This window comes from Rhinatrema bivittatum, chromosome 4 (genome assembly GCF_901001135.1).
Source record: "Rhinatrema bivittatum chromosome 4, aRhiBiv1.1, whole genome shotgun sequence".
Lineage (NCBI taxonomy): Eukaryota > Metazoa > Chordata > Amphibia > Gymnophiona > Rhinatrematidae > Rhinatrema > Rhinatrema bivittatum.
In genome coordinates this window covers 272,030,658-272,054,799 of record NC_042618.1, presented here as the reverse complement: position 1 = coordinate 272,054,799, position 24,142 = coordinate 272,030,658, and the positions used below count along the sequence as shown (strand labels likewise).

General features: G+C 45.8%; 1 protein-coding gene across 1 annotated transcript in view; it reads left to right on the top strand.

The window, feature by feature from the left end:
* PARVG (parvin gamma) overlaps positions 1-24,142 on the top strand; it is a 140,904-nt gene that overhangs the window by 83,705 nt on the left and 33,057 nt on the right. The window contains exons 8-10 of the mRNA XM_029600118.1: positions 6,417-6,442; positions 7,991-8,052; positions 14,922-14,990. Of these exons, the coding sequence (XP_029455978.1) occupies positions 6,417-6,442; positions 7,991-8,052; positions 14,922-14,990 (157 nt within the window). The remainder of the gene's footprint in view (positions 1-6,416; positions 6,443-7,990; positions 8,053-14,921; positions 14,991-24,142) is intronic.

Sequence of the window (24,142 nt, the reverse complement as noted above, 5' to 3'; positions counted from 1 at the left end):
TGGAACATCAACTGCCTAGAGGCACGGGCAGTACGATTAGCCTGCCTGCGATTTGCTCACAGATTGAAGAACAGAGCAGTCAGAGTGATGTCCGACAACGCCACCACAGTGGCATACATCAACCGACAGGGCGGAACCAGAAGCCAACAGGTGTCCCTAGAGCTAACCCCGCTGATGGCTTGGGCAGAGGTGAATCTCCAGGACCTCTCCTCCGTCCACATTGCCGGAAGGGACAACAACGCGGCAGACTTCCTCAGCAGGGAAAGCCTAAGTCCGGGAGAATAGCAGCTGTCCCCCACAGCCTTCCAGATGATTGTGGATCGGTGGGGGACTCCGGACATGGACTTACTAGTGGACAGGTCCAATGCTCAAGTACCCAGATACTTCAGCCGCAAGCGGGATCCGTTCTCTCACGGGATCGACGCCCTGGTTCAGCCATGGCCTCCAGGGACTCTGCTATATGCCTTTCCTCTGTGGCCCCTGCTGGGCGCCCTTATACACAAGATTCAGAGGCACAGAGGCCTAGTTCTTCTAGTGGCACCAGACTGGCCAAGAAGACCCTGGTACGCGGACATGAGAAGACTTCTGACAGGGGAGCCTCTTCCCCTGCCTCCTCTCAGGGACCTGCTACGTTAAGGTCCCATCCTCCACGAGGATCCAGCTCAATTCTCTCTTACGGTCTGGCCATTGAGAGGGCTAGACTGAAGAAAAGAGGTTACTCAGAGCCGGTGATAGATACACTTCTCCGAGCTCGCAAGTTTTCCACATCCCTCACCTACATAAGGATCTGGAGAGTATTTGAAGCCTGGTGCGACACTCATGGCACCAATCCACACGCGACCACAATTCCTATTGTTCTGGATTTTCTGCAGGATGGGCTTCAGAAGGGTCTCTCCCTAAGCTCCATCAAGGTTCAGGTGGCTGCGCTGTCTTGCTACGGTCCCAGGAGGGAGGGCAAGACCATTGCCATGCACCCAGATGTTTCCCGCTTCCTGAAAGGAGTCAAGCACATTCGTCTGCCACTGAAGTGGCCAGTGCCCCTGTGGAACCTCAACCTAGTTTTGGATTTCCTCGTGGGATCCACCTTCAGACCCCTTCGGGGCCTGTCTCTCCGTTCGCTAACTTTGAAGATGGTTTTCTTGCTGGCGGTGTGTTCCGCACGCCGCATCTCAGAGCTGCTGTGATCCCTTTCTCAGAATCACTCCAGAGGCTATCCATCTTCGCACGGTTCCTTCCTTCTTACCTAAAGTAGTCTCACAATTTCACCTCAACCAAACCATATCTTTGCCAACCACGGCAGGTTTGAAGAAATCAGAAGAAGGGTGTTTGCTACGCCATTTTGACATCGGCAGATTGCTGCCCAGATACCTAGAAAAGACAGAAGCAGTACGTAAGACGGACCATCTGTTCGTCCTCCACAGCGGGAAGAAGCAAGGGGAAGCGGCCTCTCGGCCCACCATCGCCTGCTGGATCAAGGAAGTTGTCAGAGCGGCCTACGTAGAGGCCAGGAAGTCACCACCTCTGCAGGTCAAGGCTCACTCCACCAGAGCGCAGGCGGCCTCTTGGGCAGAATCTTTCCAGATTTTACCATCTGGATGTTCAGGCCAGGGAGGACACAGCATTTGCGATGGCAGTCCTACGCAGTCCTCAGGCATTCTCCCACCCAGTCCGGTAGTAAAGCTTTTGTACATCCCACTTGTTCTGAGTCCATCTGGCTACACACTAGGAAATGTTGAGATTACTTACCTGATAAGCTCCTTTTCCTTAGTGTAGACAGATGGACTCAGCATCCCGCCCAGCTGCCGGTGTACATGGGTTTCACCGATTCAAGGTACGCCATGTCATTTTCTTACATAAGAGCGTCCATTCTACCAGGTGTCGACGCCTTCCGGTTGGAAGCGCTGGCAGTCTCCAGCTACTATCAATCGGTCAGGGTAATCCTGTTTCACTAATTCATTGATCGTCAGTACACATACATCCATAACAGCTTTTGCAAGGAAGATTACTGAGTTGCTTCACTTCCTGTGGGGGTATATGTACCCGTGCTGGCATCAGATCCGTCTCCAACTGCTAGCATGAGCACACTATACCCACTTGTTCTGAGTCCATCTGTCTACACTAAGGAAAAGGAGATTATCAGGTAAGTAATCTCAACATTCAGGCACAGTAGGCATTTTCCCAGTCCCCAGAGGGCTCATGATCTAAGCCTGTATTTGAGGCAGTGGCATGAGAAGTATTTGCAGGATCTGAACTCTGGCCTTCTTGGTTCTCCGCCTGCTTCTCTCACCACTAGGTTACTCATCCACTCTGTGCTTGCTGCACAACTGCACACATACTTTGACCTGTGATAAGAGGGCAAATTTCAACTGAGTCTTAGCATGGGTAAACATTAGGGATGTGAATCGTTTTTTGACGATTTAAAATATCGTCCGATATATTTTAAATCGTCAAAAATCGTTAGGGCCAAGATACAATACCAATTCCCCCGATTTATCGTTAAAAAATCGTAAATCGGGGGAAGGGGGAGGGCAGGAAAACCGGCACACTAAAACCCCCTAAAACCCACCCCCGACCCTTTAAATTAAATCCCCCACCCTCCCGAACCCCCCCCAAATGCTTTAAATTACCTGGGGATCCAGCGGTGGTCCAGAACGGCGGCGGTCCGGAACGGCCCCCTCAATTGAATCCTTTTGTCTTCAGCCGGCGCCATTTTGCAAAATGGCCGCCGCAAAATGGCGGCGGCCATAGACAAAAACGTTTCGACGCAGGAGGTCGTTCCGGACCCCCGCTGGACTTTTGGCAAGTCTTGTGGGGGTCAGGAGGCCCCCCCAAGCTGGCCAAAAGTTTCTGGGAGTCCAGTGGGGTTCAGGAAGCGATTTCTTGCCGCGAATCGTTTTCCGTATGGAAAATGGCGCCGGCAGGAGATCGACTGCAGGAGGTCGTTCAGCGGGGGTTCCGGACCGCCGCTGAACGACCTCCTGCAGTCGATCTCCTGCCGGCGCCATTTTCCATACGGAAAACGATTCGCGGCAAGAAATCGCTTCCTGAACCCCGCTGGACTCCCAGAAACTTTTGGCCAGCTTGGGGGGGCCTCCTGACCCCCACAAGACTTGCCAAAAGTCCAGCGGGGGTCCGGAACGACCTCCTGCATCGAATCGTTTTTGTCTATGGCCGCCGCCATTTTGCGGCGGCCATTTTGCAAAATGGCGCCGGCTGAAGACAAAAGGATTCAATTGAGGGGGCCGTTCCGGACCGCCGCCGTTCTGGACCACCGCTGGATCCCCAGGTAATTTAAAGCATTTGGGGGGGGGTTCGGGAGGGTGGGGGATTTAATTTAAAGCGTCGGGGGTGGGTTTTAGGGGGTTGGCTCATGATTTTAATGATTTTTCACGATAGTTTACACACCCAAACGGCAACAATACGATTCCCTCCCCCTCCCAGCCGAAATCGATCGTTAAGACGATCGAGGACACGATTCACATCTCTAGTAAACATGTATTTATCCACATGAAACATTTTGAATAATGCCCCCGTAATATTCATTAAGTTCACAAAGGTATCATTTGTACCCTATAACTTGGTTGCTTTTCTTACCCTTGCCAAGCTAAAATGAAGTTCCTTTTCTACATCTGTCAATTTGCTGATCACATTTTTTTTCCACTTCTTATGTGTAATTTAAGTGTGGAATCACACACAAACACCACCATCTAAATGTAAAGTGAGATAATTTTCTTTTGTTCCCCCAGTGGAGTAGTCCAAACTGTTCTGGCCTATGATAATATTAATGTCATGTCCTGACATGACTGATAACCTTATTCTGCAAATAGAAATGGAGCCAATTGTCAGTTATTTAATTTAACATAAAATATGGATAGTAATGAACAGACATGTACCATTGGCACCATCAGCTATGAGCAATTTAAGGAGGAAAATGCAGGATTAAAACTGCAAATGTTTGGTGATTTTACATAGGTGGTAGTACCAATGGTTGTATGTCCCAATCCAAAGGCAAGGATACCATCACTATTAAAACCTGAAAACATAATACCAAAAGAATTGTTCTAGGATATTTAAAAAAAATGTATTTTTAAAGTTCTACATGCATTTTAAAGTGCTGGCGTCTGCTATTAGTTAATGTCTGCAGAATTTGGCTTGTTTCAAAAACATTAGAAAGCAGCACAGTAAAGCTGTCTGTGGATGGGTACAGGTGAGCTTGACCCAAATGCATATCTCTGGGATGGCAATCTGTATGCTAGCATTTCATCACTGGGCTTCATTCTTCTAACCCAGAAGCTCGTGTTAGAAGAATGCAGAAACAAAGGATCCTATGATTAAGCAGCTCTTTAATGAGCTTACAATCAGGCCTATCCTGTAAAGTGCGGCCGTGTTTACCCTGCTCCTAAGCCGCTTCTAACTCACGTTTCGGCCGCGTTAGCCCTTCCTGCGATCCCGAATCCCCTTTAACCTACTCCTACCGCGTCCTAAATTCCCCGGGTAACCCCTTCCGCCCGCGGCATGCATATTGCATGCAAACGAGCGAATTAGCGCGATATTGCATGCAAACGAGCCAATTAGCTATTCCCCTAGCATCCCGTAACCCGCGCCCCGACTAACGCTACCTTTCCCTGCCGTTTTGTCGCGCGTTTAACCTGCAAATTTACCGCCTACCCTGACCCAGGCGGTAGAGGCATGGGTAAGGGTAGGTGGCAAGCTTTCCCCCAGCCCCCGCTCACCTGCCCCGGCCGCGATCATGGGTGCCGGTCTCCGTGGCAGCCCCAGTCCTCTCCCCTCCTCCAGAAGCCAAAAAAAAAAAAAAAAGCGAAAAAACGTTGCAGCCCCCCTCCGATGTCCGGACTGGGGCTGCCACGGAGACTGCAACGGCAAAGCGAGTTTTCAGTGTCCCCCCTCCTCTCGGAGCAGGGCGCGAAAAGCCGCCTTGCTCCGGGAGGAGGGGGGACACTGACAGCGGCGAAGCAACGCAGAAGCAACGGCGAAACGACTTTTCAGTGTCCCCCCCCCTCTCGGAGCAGGGCGCGAAAAGCAGCCTTGCTCCGGGAGGGGGGGGGGACACTGACAGCGGCGAAGCAACGCAGAAGCAACGGCGAAACGACTTTTCAGTGTCCCCCCCCTCTCGGAGCAGGGCGCGAAAAGCAGCCTTGCTCCGGGAGGGGGGGGGACACTGACAGCGGCGAAGCTTTCCCCCAGCCCGGACACCGGCAAAACTTGCTGTTTTGCAGCCATGAGCCACGAGCAGGAACGCGAAGATCTGGCTCCGATAGCTCCTCCCGACAAGATGGCCGCCTGGACGGGGAAAGAGTACAATTGGCCGCTCAAGACGTGATGTCGTGATGTCACGTCTTCAGCGGCCAATTGTACTCTTTCCCCGTGCAGGCGGCCATCTTGTCGGGAGGAGCTATCGGAGCCAGATCTTCGCGTTCCTGCTCGTGGCTCATGGCTGCAAAACAGCAAGTTTTGCCGGTGTCCGGGCTGGGGGAAAGCTTCGCCGCTGTCAGTGTGTCCCCCCCCTCCCGGAGCAAGGCTGCTTTTCGCGCCCTGCTCCGAGAGGGGGGGAACGACACTGAAAAGTCGTTTCGCCGTTGCTTCTGCGTTGCTTCGCCGCCGTCAGTGTCCCCCCCCCTCCCGGAGCAAGGCTGCTTTTCGCGCCCTGCTCCGAGAGGGGGGGGGGGGACACTGAAAAGTCGTTTCGCCGTTGCTTCTGCGTTGCTTCGCCGCCGTCAGTGTCGTCCCCCCCCCTCCCGGAGCAAGGCTGCTTTTCGCTCCCTGCTCCGAGAGGAGGGGGGGGGGACACTGACAGCGGCGAAGCAACTTACTTTTGCACCCGATCGGACCAGACTTCCTGGTATCTGTCATTTCAAATGACATTTGAAATGACAGATACTAGCGTGGCGTGAAGCCTTAGGCCCGCGCACCCAGGATCCTGTATAGGCGCTCTATCCAGTATCCTGGGTTGCGCGGGACTAAGGCTTTTCGGACGCGGCTTACATTTACATATAATTAGGCTTCAGGATCGAGCGGTAGGTGAGCTGCACTGTGCGGGCGGTAACCGCGGGTGCCGTAGGCACTAACGCAGCTCTTCCTACCGCTTGGTACTGGATCACCCTGAATGCTAGGCATGCACAGGGAAAGAATGTTTCGTTTTGCTGGAGTTTTTCATTTTTTTTTCAGTTTATTTTTGTGCTCACTAAAACATAAAAAAGAAAACAAAATGACATTTTGTTTGTGGTTTTCTGTTTTCTTTGAAGATGATAGGATACAAATCAAATGTTTTTGATGTGTCTGTGTTACTTCAGACCAAAAGCACACCCCTATACAATAATCTGTCATAACCTGAATGCTTCAACATTTCATCTCACTACAAATATTTCCCTAACTAGTCGTATTCATTTTGCTTTCAGACAGAATTTAGATGAACGTTCAGCACGTAAGTATTATAACAAATGATTTATAGAATTCGTACTGTGATGCTAATGTATCGATTACTTCATGGGTATGAGTTTTAACAAGACCATGTTTGAAAAATGTAACCATAGAAATGTTTATGGATAAATAATCTACAGCAGCCAGAATGATTCAGGTTCTTTAGACAAATAGAATATCTGTCACTTGTGTCGTGTTTGCATGTAAATTTACCTTGACTATGCAGAGGCATTTCTGGGGGTGGAGAAGTCACTTAACATATACTTTTCCATTTTAAAAAATATGCATGCAAATTTCAGGGGAAATTCCTGCTCTCCTGGATAGCAGATATAATTTTCAAAACATGTACATTCACTTATGCATATATTTGCCATACAAGTTATTTGTGATGTTACAAAATTACCCTCTGAGGGGGTAATTGTGTAACAGCCCACGTTGGCAAGTGCACACATAGAGGTAGATCTTTAAAAAGTACCCTGGATTTTATAAAATCTGGGGTCGGCGCGCGCAAGGCTGCACAAAATCGGCAGCCTGCATGGGCCGAGCCGCGCAGCCTGCCTCCGTTCCCTCCCGCATCCCCCCACCTTCCCCTCCCTTCCCCTACCTAACCCACCCTCCGGCCCTACCTAAATTCCCCCCCCCTACCTTTGTTGGGCAAGTTACGCCTGCTTGAAGCAGGCGTAACTTGTGTGCGCCGCCTGCATCCCCCAGCACAGGCCGCAGTGCCGGGGGACTTGGGACCGCCCTCCCGGCCCACCCCCGAACCGTTGCCACACCCACAGACCCACCCCGGACCGCCCCCTGACCCTGGACGTGCCCCAGACATGCCCCCTCCCCGTACCTTTTACGAAGCCCCGGGACTTATGCGCGTCCCAGGGCTTTGCGCGCACCGGTGGCCTATGCAAAATAGGCGTGCCAGCGCGTGAGTGCCCTGCGTGCGTAAATCCAGGAGGATTTACACCTGCAGGGCTTTTAAAATCTAGCCCATAAATTGCACCAGTTTTTAAAGCAACTCACATGTGGATGTTCACTTTGAAAATTACCTCCACCTTCACACAATGGCACCTGCTAATTTGTATGCAGAGATTTTTTCAGGAAGATTTATGCACATTCTTCTGAAAATCCAAAAACATGCACTTAAGACTAAACCCCCTCCCCATCTCTGCCTCTGGGAACACTCCCACTAGTTTGAGATGAATTTCCACTTGTATAGGACACACACATCTAAGTTTACCTGTATATCAGGCAGGCAATTTTTTATAACAAGCCATTTCCATGGGTAAGACACTGTTTTCCCCACAGAAATGCCTTTGAAAATTACCCTCCCTACAAAATTCTTCATATAACAAAATTAAGAGGAAACAGAAAACTCTGAGAACATAGGATTTTGGTTTATAACTTCACACACAACCTCAAGCATGTAACCCTGCAGCTCACAAAATACAGATAATTTTCCAAACAAGAGGAAGCTAAGGGTGCACTACAGTAAGTGTCAAATACTTTAAAATATATTAATCAGGAAACTGACAAATATTTATTTTCTCAATTTTAGAAACTGATGTATTTGATGAACTATTTAAACTTGCTCCTGATAAAGTGAAAGCTGTAAAACAGGTAACTGAACTGAAGTGAAAAAATGCACAGATAGCAAGATCTGGAAAAAGCTAAATTAGTGGGAAGTACAAAGTTGGGATTCCTGGGTCTCTATAATGGAGGCTGAGTCATCTTGAGACATATGTCGACCTCCGCTGAAGGCCCACAATTTCTTGGAGCAGCTCATGGGTAGATTCTGTAGCAAGGGCTAGAAAATTCAGTTATACAGTTTTTGATTCAGCAAGAATTCAGTGGCATTTTAAAATGTATTTGCATATTATCGTACATACAAAAAAACCAAAAAAAAAAATCCCCCAAGCTTTAAAGAATAATCTGTCATTTTAAAAAGTTACTTCTAAATAATATATTTCTTGCAAACTTGCATGTATCTACATGATTTATGTGTTCCTTTACTCACTTTTTAAACTTTTCATTCTGTTTTCTTATTCATTTTTCCCACTTTCATGGAAACCTCTTTACCTACCTTTTAAATGTACTCCTTTTTTCCTCAACTTTTTTTGGTCTCCAGGTCTCTCCTTTCTACACCTTGCTCCTCTCACCATCCTTCTCCCATCCCTCCACTTTCTATCCATTCTGCCCTCTACTATATCATCCCTTACTTCTCTCCCCTCCTAATTTAATCATCTCATCCAATCCCATCTCATCTTATCAATGCTATCCCATTTTCCAGTCTCACATTTCTATCTCTCTCTTTCCTCTCCTAGTCTCCTCTTTCTCCTTTCACCTTCCCCACTCAGTTCATTATTCTTCCCTTTCCAGCTGCTGCATCAACCATTTAAGAGGCCCTAGGCAAGCTTTTGTGAATGGGTCCCCTATTATTTTTTCCAGATTTGAATTTTTATTTAATTACTTGTCTTTCCAAATCTTAGTTCATGACAAGTTACAGTGAGGTTCAGTAGGTAGTTCCCTGTCCCAGAGGGTAGGAAATCAAAGGAATCTATGTACTAACCCTGCAGTATTTTCCCCATGGGAAAATTACCATAGCTTAGAAGAGTACTGGACAAGCCATGCTATGAGTCCATGCTGATTTGAAGGGTCCAATCAATCCTAAATAGCTTCCCCCTATCAAATGTTCCAAAGCTGCTGGGATATTTTTTAGATCCCCTGTTGCACCCCCCCTTTCTGTGGCCACCCCTTGGGGCTCCCAAAGTAAATAAATAAATAAATACAAATTGAAAAGATTTAAAGTTTACGGCCACACCCCCTTGTTCTCAGCCCCTCCCATTTGGCAAACACTCTTCCTCTGGTCCCTGGTGTCTATCTCAGTAGCTCTGGTTGTCCAGTGGGAGCCCAGAGTCATCCCCTCTAGGGCTCTGGACCTGAGGCAGCCATTTCCAAAATGGTGCCAGCTGGCTGATAGTAGGCCTTTGCCTATCATGTGATGGGGCAACGACCTAATATTGGTAGGCTGGCACCATTCTGAAAAGGGACATACTTGGTCTGGAGCCCTAAGAGATGCTTCAGGCTCCCACTGGTTCATCAGGGGTACAGAGAAATTGGGAAGTGAGGATGTGGGGGAGAGTGCTAAATGAGAGGGGTTTGGAGGCAAGGTATACCTCTAAAGTACCCTTTTTTTCATTTACATTTGACTCTGCTAGTTAAAGCCCACTTCAGATTTTAGAAAAATACTACTTGGGTGCATACTCACTGCATACACATATAACTTCCAATTTTATGTGCTGAAACATTTTGAAAATTACCCCCAGGTGTTTATATAATATATATACTTTACAACAAGTTTGTTTTAGGACCTCTCAATAGGTTTCTTTTACTGCAACTGTTGCAGATGTTATGAGAAAAATGCATGTATGCAGATTTGCTTTATTGACTCATGAATACACAGCTAACTATGCTAGGCATTATTTAAATTAATTCAGAACATAAGGGATAGCTGAGTCTTTTGATCGGCTGAAATACTTTGTTGCCTACTAATCATTTGTTGCAACAGTATGCAAAGTTATTACATTGTGTCAGGTTCATTGTTGAACTTTTTCAATGTACCAAGTCATTGATACATTTGTATCTCACACCTTACTGATCAACTGTTTGAGTTATCTCACAGGATCATTCTTTATTGTGTGATGGTCCATTATTGCGATTCTGGCCACATTGTGGCAGTAAAATGCTAATTAGGGGAAGGGGAGGAGTGCGGGTGGTGTTAGGGCCTGGTAGCACCGGCAGCATCACAGGAAATAACACCACCTTTTCCTGTGGCGCTATGGAGGCGATAATGTGCGGTGCTGCTGCACCGTAGCAGGCAAAACCGTACCACCGCAATGCAGCCGGGTGCACACTATTGCCCCCCCCCCCCCCTCGCCCCCTTTTCTGGCCACGGCTAGGAATCTAGGCCTTTCTTAGAAATTGTTTCTCATTGGATATAATTTGATGTGATTCAGATTGGTTTTATATATATGTTCATTTATTTTATTTTATTGTGAGAAATATGTTAATAAAGAAACATTTTTAAATTTTGCAATATTACTTATGAACTTAATACACTGGTGCTTTTCTTCCCTTACTGGGAATTTTTATGGTATATATGTATAGCTAAGAAGCTATATAGCAGTGACCACAATAGTATACTTTATTTATTTAAAAATATTTGTATTCCACCAATCGACAGATCTTCATGGATAACAAGAATACATACACAATTGTAACATAAAATACAATAAAAGTCATTAGGCTGACATAATTAGCATACAACAAACACAATCCATGCTTCCGATTAATCACCTTCCTTAAGCAGGTCCAGACATAGCCCCACATTCTCTAGGGTAACATATAGTAACATAGTAATGATGGCAGAAAAAGACCAAATGGTCCATCCAGTCTGCCCAGCAAGCTTTCCATGGGTAACTCATTAATAATACCAGTTATACAGGGAATAGCAAACAATGTTCACAAAACCATATTACCTCGTACAATTTATAAGCAAGTGTTAGGAAAACATTTTTACTTTAGTGATTTTTCATTAATGAATTATAATAAAATTGGATGAAAAAGCCACGTCATATACAGCTTCATTATCAGAATCTCATAATCAAATGATTAGGGTGGCAGGTCCGACTTTGTGGAATGATCTCCCCTTTCAAATAAGGGCTGAGAAGGACCTTTTTTGCTTTAGGAAAATTCTTAAGGCCCATTTCTTTTCACTAGCTTTTTCTATTGAATTAGCAGAGTGAGTTATTGGGGCAGAGTGATGCACTTTGTGGGTAATTTGTAAGGCGTATGGATATGATGTATGGGAAAGGGTAAAATGTTGGGGAGAGGGATGGATAAATTGCTGTTTTAAAAATTATAATTTATGTTTAAATTGTAAGTTGGTATTTGTGTGATATGATTTTAAAACTGTGTATGTTTTGTTTTAATCCACCAAGATCTGTGGATTCGTGGAATATAAATGTTTTTAAATAAATAATAAATTACTGGCAAAAAAACATCCAAAGATGCATTCAAAAAATTGTAAATATAAAGTGAGTCAAAATACCATGTTATTAATACATTCCTAAAATGAAGCAAAGTGCAAATAATGCAAATGATGAAAACTGTTCATTATTAAACTACTCCTTGTTCAACTTCAGCACAGCTCCTGCTTTATACATCATGGGGGAAAAGTCTCAATAGAACTAGTCAGACTGCCCCAAATACTTGTTAGTGAGCTTCAGAACTACTGGATTGTATAGGCATCAAAGAAGTCTCAAAAAATATGCTGATCTAATTATTCCAACCTCAACATAGCTCCTGCTTTATACAACACAGGAGAAAATCCCAAAGGTGGTAGTCAGATTGTCTCAACAAAGGACTCTGTTACACCTATAAATATGTGGGGCTGGAGCCCACCCTTAACGTGTGCTGCACGCACCCCGTGGCACAATTTGATGCAGCAGTGGCGGTGGAGCTGCAAGGTGGTCCCCCTCCCCTTGTATGCCCCTGCCCGGCTCTGATGTGACAATGGTTCAGCCTGACAGCGGGAGGGGGAGGAGGAGTTGTCGCAGGCCAATGATGTCATGGACCCTTTAAAGGGCTGCGACCAAGGCACATGGGGCCTCTTTTCTTCTGACCCGCTTCCCACCCCGCTAAAGTGGTTAGACAGGAAGTCAGGTCAATTAATGTTAGCGAGCTTAGCTCAGGGTGTTCTGTTATAAGACCATTCAGTTAATATGTGTTACATGGCCTGCATAGGAGATAGACCTGGCGCACACACATGGATGCCCGATTTAATAACATGCGCGCGCCGGTGTGCACATGTTATAAAATTGGGGTCGGCACGTGCGAGGGGGTGCACATTAGTGCAACTTGCGCACGCCGATTCCTGTGTCCTTCCCCCATTCCCAACCCCCTAAACTAACCTCCCTTCCCTTTCCCCTAACCCTCCCACCCCCTAGCTCTAACCTAGACCCCCCCGACCTTTGTCCTACCTTTTGCGCCTGCCAGCAGCCTGCCGGCACGCAATCCCCTGGCACTGCAGCAAATGGCTGCTGTGCTGGGAGCCTCTGACCCCACCCTTTTTCCAAAGCCCCGGGAATTACTCGCGTGGCCGGGCCTTTTTAAAATAGGCCCAGCGCACGTAAGCCCTACTATGCTCGTAAATCTGGGCCCTAATGTTTAGATAGCAGACATGTTTAATGTTGTAATATGCAAATGGGATAGATAGAGGAACTTGTTAGGTAGCGGTAGCATAGGATGGCAAAATGTGCAATAATAAGGTTAATGTCGTGGCAAGGGGGGGTGGGGGATGGGCGGTGACCCGGGCTGGAATGGATAGCTGGACATGATGCTGGTGGGCATCACGATCTGGACAGCAGTTGGCTAGCACCTTAGGTGGCGCAAGGCAGAGGCATGCGATATGCTGAAGGTTGGGGGCCCCCTTGCTTGGGGACAAGGCGGGGGGCCCGAGGTCAAGGCTGCCTTGCTCGGTGGTTACAGCAGGCAGCAGAAGAACGGTGCAGTATTGGACTTTGGGAATAACCCTACCGGCTCGGGTAACAATTGGTATTATTGTTAATAAAGCTGCAGCCTTTCTTATCCAGTATTTGTGTTGGTGTGTATTGTTGTTATTGTATTGAAGAATGTACCCACGTATATATATACCAGGCTAACTGAGGTGTGAGATGGGAGGGGAGGACGTAGGCGGGACAACGCTGCAGTCGCAGCGTCTAGCTATTATGGGCTTATTCAGGGGAATTGTAACGAACCCAAGCTTATCACTTTTAGATCAGCATTATGATGAATGGACAAGTAGCGTCCATAGACAATTTGCATATATAATGACCTCTCAGCTTGTGTTCAAATCAGCACAGTAATTAAGAGAACTGAAAGGGCTCAATGGCTGTGTTTTAAATGGTTAAGCATATACGTACAAAGTGCTTATCTCATGAAATCTGCTTCATCTTGATGTACAAACAAAGGTTAAACACTATCATTTGTGTCTGCTGGCTGTTGAGCCAGCAGCATTTGCTTTTAAATAAGAGGTAAACACTTTGGTTTCTGCCCACTGGCTGTTAACATGTGTGTCTCTTAGTGTTCGCTAAGAAATGAAGCTAGGCTAGAAGAGCTCAGAAAGTTAGCAGCTAATCTCTCTCGCTTCCTTTTGAAAAAAAGACCCACTCGACCCAGCCACATTGAGCCAAGAAGGAGGGAGTGCCATTCGGGGAAAATTTTCTTTTAGCACAGATTGTTATGCAATGAACCATGAGTCAAAAAAGTGCAATTTTTTTCAGATTAGCTTTTTTTTTTTTTTTTTTACTCATGGCTATGTGTTGTGTCAGACTTCCCAGATTCTACTGGGACCCGCTTTTTAAAATACATGTTAACTAAAACCCTGCTAAAATCTAACTCCGCCCCATAGGTTGTTGAAAAGTAGGGATGTGCAGCCCCAAAGTTTTGGTTTAGTTGGTTTGTTTTTTTCCTTTCAGTGATTGGTTTTTGGTTTTTTTTTTCATTTTAATATAGTTCTTTAAATGTTTTTGTTTGGTTTGGTTTGGTTGCCAAATCGAAAAAATCATAAAAATAAAATCAAACCCCCCCCCCCCCCCCCCAAAAAAACAGAAAAAAAGGAGGCCTCTAGTGGTCCTGGCTGGGTATTTCTGGTGCCAAGGCTTAATGCGAGGACAGGGTTCCACTGAAAATGAGCATGAGTGAATCTTAAAATGCTTTGCCTGAAAAGTGCTTTAAAAATGAGGCCATCTAAGCGATTTCACTTAGGCCCTTCTACCAGTGGTGCCTGGCACCATTTTGATGTACGATCATATCAATTTTTACAGCTGTACACCAAATTGGAACCAGCCACACGAGAAAAAGGTGCCATTTAAAAGGCCACTGAGACCCAGTCAGAAACAATGAGGCCTCACTCTGCCTGTTTCAGCAAATCTGAAAACGGGGCAAGTGGGGGCCAGGGTGGAAGCTCCCTGACCCTGGCAACTTTACAGAAGGGGAAGGCCCTGCCATGATCCTTGCTATCAGGCTCAGCCTGGGTTTAGGTCTTGGTGCCATGAAATCTCAGCCAGGACTGCTGGAGGCCCCATTTTTTAACAAATGCCATGAATATGAAAATACCCAAAAGTTTTGAAGTATTTTCATAGGAGGATATTTTCAGAGTAAACCATTTATTGCATTGTTGACATGCCAACTAACAAGCTCCATGTCCCAAAGGCCAGACTTATCTAGTCTTCGATTTATCCTATCACAATTACTTGTATTGCCTGTTTTAATAAGACAGGAACTGTAAGTTATGTTAAATACTTTGGCATCTCTAGAGCTACCTGACCTTGTATCTAGCTGTAGAGTAAAGAGATGGGTTATTTTTTAGTCAGTCCTCATAAAAATATGATCATAACAAGTAGTAAATTCTATTTCTTATTCTATAGGCAATAGTACACTTTGTCAATAAGCATCTTGGAAACTTGGGACTCACTGTGAAAGATGTTGATTCTCAGGGTATACCACATTTATTTTAAGATATCTTTCTTTATCCTTTTTCTGATTTTGTTTATTACCAGTTTCTGATTGTATTCTTAATATTTTGCTTGTATTCATTTGTTTTTATTTTACTTGACCTTGTTTTGTTTTAATTTATTGATGTTCATTATTTCATTTTATATTTAGGATATATTATGTTTTTTACCCTTTAAATAATTGCTTACTGTTTATTGTTTTAGATTATATTTCTATGTGTTTTACCACATAAATGAATTTTGTTTGTACATCGCTTAGGTTAAAATCATAGGATATGCAATTAAGCCTATGTGGGTTAACAGTGCGCTCCGGCAGAGCGCACTGTTAACCCACATTTGGACATGCATTTTTGACGTGCTGGCTTTACCCCTTATTCAGTAAGGGGTACTAGCACGCTGAAAACGCGTGTCCAACCCCCCCCGAAACCAATAGCGCCCACAACATGCAAATGCATGTTGATGGCCCTATTAGTTATGCCCGTGCAATTCAGAAAGTAAAATGTGCAGCCAAAAGGTAGGTGTTAATTTCTCTCGGCACTGGGAAAGTGTACAGAAAAGCAGTAAAAACTGCTTTTCTGTACACCCTCCGACTTAATATCGCCATGAGGTCCCAAAAGTTACAAATAGTTAAAAATACAAAAAAAGAAAAATTTAAAATGGGCCTGCGGCTTGTGGGTTGAAAACCGGACGCTCAATTTTGCTGGCGTCCGGTTTCCAAACCCGTGCCTGTCAGCGGGTTTGAGAACCGACGCCGGCAAAATTGAGCGTCTGCTGTCAAACTCGCTGACAGCCGCCGCTTCCATCAAAAAAGAGGCGCTAGGGATGCGCTAGTGTCCCTAGTGCCTCTTTTTACCGCGGGCCCTAATTTAAAATAAATTAATTTACTGAATCACGCGCACGGTAGTAGAGTGGCCTGTGCGCGCGCTGGGAGAGCGGGCGCTTGCCCACTCTCCTGCGATTTTTACTGTATCGGCCTGTCTATAACTACTAAACATCTTTTGCAAATATATGTGATATTGTAGGAATGGTCATTTGGAATTTTGTAAATACTGTCATACTGGAAAAAAATAAGACCACAGAATATGATAGCAGATTAAGACCTAGATTTATCATTTTGCTATAAATTTTACATGAATAGTGCCAGTGATTAAAAAAAATGGGTGTGGTTAGGCAAATTTTTTAGTTACTGCAATGCGTGCTATTTTTAGCAGTTCACATAGGCATTTACTGCAATATGCGATAAATTTATTGCACCCACAATATTTTTCACTTCGCAAGCTGAGAAGTGCCCAGACAGGCATTTCCATGTTTTGAGCTGTTCCTGGCTAGAGAGCGAGATACTCTTTATAAGGGTCTCTTATAAGTCAACTATTTATACCACTGTAGGAGAGTCAACTAGTATCTCAAGGTGAGTTTGTTAGTGGGCTAGGGTTTAGGGGCCAGTTTTACATGTACAGTCAGAGGTACTGATTAGGGATGTGAATCGGGCTTCGGACGATTGAAAATATCGTTGATATTTTCAAAATCGTCAGAAATCGGGGCTCCCCTGAAACGATAGGAAAACCCCACGATATTGATTGTGGGGGTTCTCTTATCGTTTTGGGGGAGGGCGGGAAAAACAGCACACAAAAATAACCCCTAAACCCACCCTGCCCCTTTAAAACGAATCCCTTTGCTTCCACCAACCTCCCGACGCCTCCCCCCAAAAACATTTTACAGGTACCTGGTGGTCCAGTGGGGGTCTTGGGAGCGATCTCTCGCTCCCGGGCCGTCGGCTGCCACTAATCTAAATGGCACCGATGGCCCTTTGCACTTACCATGTGACAGGGTATCCGTGCCATTGGCCGGCCCCTGTCACATGGTAGGAGCACTGGATGGCCCGCGCCATTTTTAAAGATGGCGCGGGCCATCCAGTGCTCCCTCCATGTGACAGGGGTAGGTGTAGCTTAATGCCAGGCAAAAAAGGTGTAGGCAAAAAAGGTGCAAATGGCGCCGGCTGGTGCCATTTTGCAATACGGGCAACACGATTCGAGTGCAGGAGGTCGTCCCCCGACCCCCGCCGGACTTTTGGCAAGTCTTGTGGGGGTCAGGAGGCCCCCCCAAGCTGGCCAAAAGTCCCCTGGGGGTCCGGGGAGCGATCTCCTACGCTCGTGACGTCGGGGGACAGGAACCAAAATGGCGCCGGCGCTACCTTTGCCCTGTCAATATGACAGGGCAAGGTAGCGCCGGCGCCATTTCTTATCAACGCACCGTGGCCCGAGAGTGGAAGATCACACCAGGACCCCCCCCACTGGACCCCAGGTAATTTAAGACATTTGGGGGGGTTCGGGGGAGGGTGGGGGATTTATTTTAAAGGGTCGGGGTTGTTTTAGTGTGCCGGTTTTCCCGCCCTCCTCCTTCCCCTCCCCCTTCCCCCGATTTACGATTTTTGACAATAAATCGGGGGGAATTCCTATTATATATCGCCTGCTAACGATTTTTTTGACGATTTAAAATACATCGGACGATATTTTAAATCGTCAAAAAACGATTCACATCCCTACTTATATATGTGCAACCCCAGAGGCTCTCTCTCCCTCCACTCCACTTCTCTCCCCTCTCCTCTCTCCTCTCCGAAATGGGATTTGCGAATATCATACAGCTTATTGCCAGGAAAAAAGGTGTAGTTATTTCCAGCATTAAAATATGCGATAATGTGTGTTACACTATCGCATGCAACCTTAAACATTCCTCATTTTCATAAACCGTGCCCAAACTCCTCCCCTTTGACTAAATTTTCAAAATTTGCATATGTATCTAAAGATGCGTAAAATAACGCATGTCATATGGTGGTTATCATGGGTTGTTAAGGCCCTATGCCCGCAATAATGCCCTAATGGATTTTGATGAATGACCCTGTAAGATTGCAAGGCCCATCTAATCTGCCCATTTTTCTCTTTTGTTTCAGTACTACAGACTCTACTCGAACTTGATCTTTACTATCACTTTCTTGCTACTGCTGTTTTCTGGGAATAAAGATTAGATTTAGTGGTATGAAAAATGAACTTTCTAGTTAGACCATTTGCATGGACCCTTGACCTTCACTGCCTTCTGAGACGGGTCTTCTGTGGTCACATTAAAGAAGTCCCCACTGTTTGGATAAAGAATACAAGTGATTGTTGTATAGATTATAAAAGCCATAAGCTATTTAAACTACTGGCCCAAAAAAAAAAAAGTAATTATAATAAACTAATCATATGAAGCATATCACCTTAAATAGGGGAAGAAGATTATTGTGTCAGAAAATTCATAGATTGGTATGCAGATAAAACTATTGGAGGAAATATTGAAAACACCTTTAGCACTACTTAGACAGATAAGTTATACTTATCTGGCTAAGTGGAGGCTACTGAATATCTGGTTATGCTCAGTGGCACCACTTATCTGGATAAGTCACTTATCCGGCAAAGGTGATAACTGGATGGTGATGGGCAGGCAACGGGTGCAACTAATCTGGTTAATTTAACTGGAAAAGTAGCAAGATAGTTAGACCTTTTTAATGCTTTATTAATGGTCTATCAAGAACATTCATACATACATATCATTGCAGTCTGACAAAGATGGATTCTGGGTCCCATTCTATTCTGTTGCCAGTAGACTCTAAAGTTGTTATGGTGGAGAATGGAAAGGTCAAACGAGAAGAGTGTAACAATAGATCATTGGAGACAGAAGATGATGATAAAGAGGTGCATCAGTTATGGGGATATAATTAATTGGATCTGTATGGGTTTTGATTGAAGGCAAGACCTTAAATTATTTCAACTGGCACAGAATACTGCTACAAAGGTCATTTTTTATAAATCTTAAATATGATCATGTTACTCCCTATTTGCTTTTCTTATTTATCCCCTTGTCTTTGGAACGCCTTACCTTTCAACATTTGTCTGGAGAAAGAGTTCTTAAAATTTAGGAAAGCACTTAAATCTTACTTGTTTGTATAAGCTGTTCTACATCTGAGTAATTCCTAAACTTGCTTGTACATGCCTTTCCACATTTTGTTTATACTTGGCCTGATTTCCTGTTTTTCTGGTTATATTTTATTCTTTTGTGTTGCCTGGTTATATTTTATTCTTTTTATTTTTTTTATGTATATTGACCTGACTTTGGTTTTATTTTATCATTTTGTTATATTATGTTTTGCATTTTTATTTTTTATATATTTTATGCTATGTTTTTGCTAATTTTATTTGTATATCACTTTTTTTTATATTTTGTAATTAATTGTGATTAATCAAGAAAGAATAAACATAAACCTGCTATAAGGCAGGTTAACTTAGCTGGATATAACTTATCCGGCTAAGTAGCAGCTTCTATGTGATTATTCGGCTGCATAGCTGTGCCACTGAATATCACTTGTAACTTAGCCGGATAAGTTATATCCAGCTAAATTATATACCTGGATATCTTTTAATATTAGGCTCTTGGTTTCTGACACTAAAAGAGAATTTTTATGTAAAATAATCAACCCAAAAAACATCTCTGACTATAGGATCTCATATACCAACTCTAGAATCAGTTCAAGTACTGATTACTAGGGATGTGAATTGGTACCAGACTCATTTCTGGTATCGGGTTTTGGGAAAACTGTGGGAAATCTTTGTTCCCGCGGTTCTTAGCATTTTTTTTCGGATGTCTCATGCTGAAAAAAAAACAACCCACCCCGACCCTTTAAATTTAATTATTTTTAATCTCCCAACCCCCCGACCCCCCCCCCCCCCCAAAAACCTTTTTAAAGTACCTGGTGGTCCAGCGGGGGTCCTGGGAGCGATTCTTCCCGCTCTCGGGCCATCGGCTGCCAGAAACAAAATGGTGCCGATGGCCCTTTGCCCTTACCATGTGACAGGGGCTATCCATGCCATTGGCCAGCCCTTGTCACATGTAGGAGCAATGGACGGCTGGCACCATCTTAAAAAATGGCATGGGCCATCCATTGCTCCTACCATGTGACAGGGGCAGGCCAATGGCACCGATAGCCCCTGTCACATAGTAAGGGCCAAAGGGCCATCAGCACTATTTTGATGAGTGGCAGCTGACGGCTCGAGAGCGGAGGAGACCGCTCCTGGGACCCCCGCTGGACCACCATGTATTTTAAAAATGTTTTGGGGGGTCAGGAGCGTGGGGGATTTGAAATAATTCGATTTAAAGGCTCAGGTGGGTTTGGGGGTTGTTTTTCAGTGTGCCCTTTCTTCCTGCCCACTCCCCCAAAATGATAAGAAAACCACACGAAATTTCGTGGGGTTTTCCTATCGCTTTCGGGGACCCCCCGATATTTGACGAGTTTGAAAATATCGTCCGATATTTTCAATAGTCAGAAAAACGATTCACATCCCTACTGCTTACCCCTAGGTTTGATTACTGTAATAGTAATAGCAATTTGTTCTAAACTTCAGCTGATACAGAATATGTCTGCCAGGATGATCTCTGTTAAGAAATTTGAACATATTTCTCCAATTTTGAAGGAATTACATTGGTTGCCACTTTTATTTTGTATTAAATTTAATGTACTGGTCTTGGTTTTTTGAACATTATATCATTTGGCTCCTGATAGTTTGAACTCTCAGATTGTAAGGTATAAGCCTGTTCATGCCTTATGTTCAGAGTTAGAGGGCTTACTTTTTGCTCCCCCAGTAGTTGGTATAGTTGACTCGCACTAGGATGTGTTGCGCTTGGAGGTGGACCCTTGTCCTGGAGCAGTAGAGAACGGCTCCCTGGTAGGGACCAGGAAGCACCTGCCCCCAGGGGGCAGAGCACAGGAGGAGACAGAGGCTAGGATAAGCTTCACCACTGGAAGCCCGCGGTCCCCCCGGGTGGAGCCCGAAGGAACCCGGGCCGCTTGGACTTAGGTGGGCCTCGCAGGGTCTCCTGGAGAGGTAGTAAAGAGAAATGCCCATGAACAGCAAGGGAGTGCAGTTGGACTCTAGGCTATAGGTCTGGAGGAGCAGGGATGGCCAGAACAGCATAGGCATTGACAAGGCAAGGGACAAAGCCAGAATCAGGAGAAGTGGTCAATGGCTGCCGGGGTCAGAATCCGAAGATCAGTCCGAGGAGTAGTCAACGAAGCAGGGTCAGGTTCCAGAGGTCAGATGAGGTCACTAGGTAGGCAGAGGGTAAGGATCCAGGCAATCCAGGGATTGCCAACCCGATTGCCTTGGCAATCGGGTTGGCACTGTAAGTATACTAGTTTGCCTCCGCATTCACAGTCTTGTTCCACTCTTGTTCCAGTCTTGTCCAGCATCCTTCTGTCCAGTGTCTGTCTGTCCTCTCTTCCAGGTAGTACCCTCAGACTGTCTCTCTGGTACTGACCTCGGCCTGCTCCTTGACCAATGGTCAAGGAGCAGGCCGAGGTCAGTACCTTGTCTTCCCAGGTAGTACCCTCAGACCTTGTCTTCCCAGGTAGTACCCTCAGACTGTCTCTCTGGTACTGACCTCGGCCTGCTCCTTGACCAATGGTCAAGGAGCAGGCCGAGGTCAGTACCAGAGAGACAGTCTGAGGGTACTACCTGGGAAGAGAGGACAGACAGACACTGGAACAGAAGGATGCTGGACAAGACTGGAACAAGAGTGGAACAAGACTGTGAATGCGGAGGCAAACTAGTATACTTACAGTGCCAACCCGATTGCCAAGGCAAGGAAGTGCAGGCAGGGACTTCCTGATATCGTACGTTCAATCAGGGTGCGCTGCAGAGCTATGACCCACCCCTGGCCCTATAAGAGGCCGGGCGGTCCACACGTGCTTAGGGTCGTGGCCAATGTGAGGCCTGGTGCACAGTGGAAGGCCCGGTGACCGCCGCTGCAGGCCTGGAGGAGCTCGCAGCTGCTGCTGGGAAGGCTGACCCATGACCTGCAGAGGATCTAGCAAGGTGAGCATGCCCATGTGTGGGCCGGGCGTGGACAGGGCGTGAAATAGTATCCCCTCTTCTAGGCCTCCCTTTATGCAGCCGTGGCTTTTCAGGATAGGTCCTATGGAAAGTCCTGAGGAGCTGTTTATCAAGAATGTTGTGGGAAGGGTCCCATGAGTTCTCCTTGGCCCCATAACCCTCCCAAGCTAAGAGGTATTCCCATCTGCCTCGACGCCGATGGACATCGAGGACCTCTTACCTGGAGTGACGAATCTGGTTTGGTAGAGATCCAGGGATGTGAAGGATCTCTACGAGAGGGCCAGGAGAGGACCAAAGGCTTCAACAGAGAGACATGGAATGTGTTGTGGATGCCCAGGGCATGTGGTAGCTGAAGTTCATAAGACACTGCTCCCACTCTTCGAAGTAGTGGAAACGGGCCTATATACTTGGGAGCCAGGCAATGAGAAGGGAGTTTCAACCTTATGTGTCGGGTGCTTAATCAAACCTTCTGACCAGGACTATGTCTATGGGTATCAGAAGTGCTCTTGGAGTGCTCAGCAGCCTGGGTAAGGCGTTCTTTGACTTGATCCACACTTGGTGAATGGTGTGGGCCATGAATTGTGCAGCTGGAGAAGGAACAGTCAGAGGAACTGGAAGTGACAGCCGAGGTTGTCGTCCGAATACTACGGAGGATGGAGATACATTGGTGGCAGCAACGACGTGGGTATTATGCGACAGCTCAACCCATGGTAACAAATCAGACAGTTGTCCTGCTGGTCATTCATATAGGAGCGAAGGAATGCTTTCAAGATCCAGTTGGTCCTTTCAGCTTGACCATTGGCCAGTGGGTGATAGGCCGACGTGAAATTCAAGGCAATGTTCAACTTTTTGCAACGTGAGCTCCAGTACCTGGCGGCAAACTGTGGTCCTCGGTCAGATATAATTTCCTTTGGGAGTTCATGGAGATGGAAAATGTGTTTCCGGAACAACTTGGCTAGTTGTGGGGCCAATGGGAGGCCTGGCAGGGGAATGAAGTGACCCATTTTTGAAAAATGGTCGATGATGACCCATAAGAACATAAGAAATTGCCATGCTGGGTCAGACCAAGGGTCCATCAAGCCCAGCATCCTGTTTCCAAACAGAGGCCAAAACCAGGCCACAAGAACCTGGCAATTACACAAACACTAAGAATAACCCATGCTACTGATGCAATTAATAGCAGTAGCTATTCCCTAAGTATAATTGATTAATAGCCATTAATGGACTTCTCCTCCAAGAACTTATCCAAACCTTTTTTGAACCCAGCTACACTAACTTCACCAACCACATCCTCTGGCAACAAATTCCAGAGCTTTATTGTGCATTGAGTGAAAAAGAATTTTTCTCCGATTAGTCTTAAATGTGCTACTTGCTAACTTCATGGAATGCCCCCTAGTCCTTCTATTATTCGAAAGTGTAAATAACCGAGTCACATCTACTCGTTCAAGACCTCTCATGATCTTAAAGACCTCTATCATATCCCCCCTCAGCCGTCTCTTCTCCAAGCTGAACAGCCCTAACCTCTTCAGCCTTTCCTCATAGGGGAGCTGTTCCATCCCCTTTATCATTTTGGTTGCCCAGATTATGGTATTGTTCTGGGACAGAGGCATGTCTGTGATGAAGTCTGTTGAGATGCTGGACAATGGCTCGGTAGGTGCTGGAAGTGGTTGGAGTAGGCCCCAAGGTCGCCCGGTAGGTGGCTTCTGTTGGGCACAGACGAGACATGAACCTACACAGTTACAAGAGTCTTGCATCATGTTGGGCCACCAGTAATATCTCTGCAACATCTCTAGGGTCCTGGTATGACCCAGGTGTCCTGCCAACTTGAAGTCATGGGCCCATTTCAGAACTCGTTCAAGTAATCTATGTGGAATGACGGTTTTCCCAACTGGAACTGTAGTGGTCATGGCAAGGGATATGCAGGCAGAATCTATGATGTGTCTGGGAACATCAGGAACATCCTCTGGTTCAAAGGATCTTGATAGTGCATCAGCACAGAGGTTCTTGGAAGCTGGGTGATAATGTAGAATGAAATTGAACTGTTCAAAGAAGAGCACCCATCGGGCTTGTCTAGGATTCAAGAGTTGAGCTTCTTTAAGGTGCTCAAGATTCTTATGGTCAGTGAAAAATGGTAAATTATTTATGTTGCGCCCCTTCCAACCAGGGGCGCCACTCTTGGAGTGCCAACTTGACGGCTAGAAGTTCTCAGTCACCAAT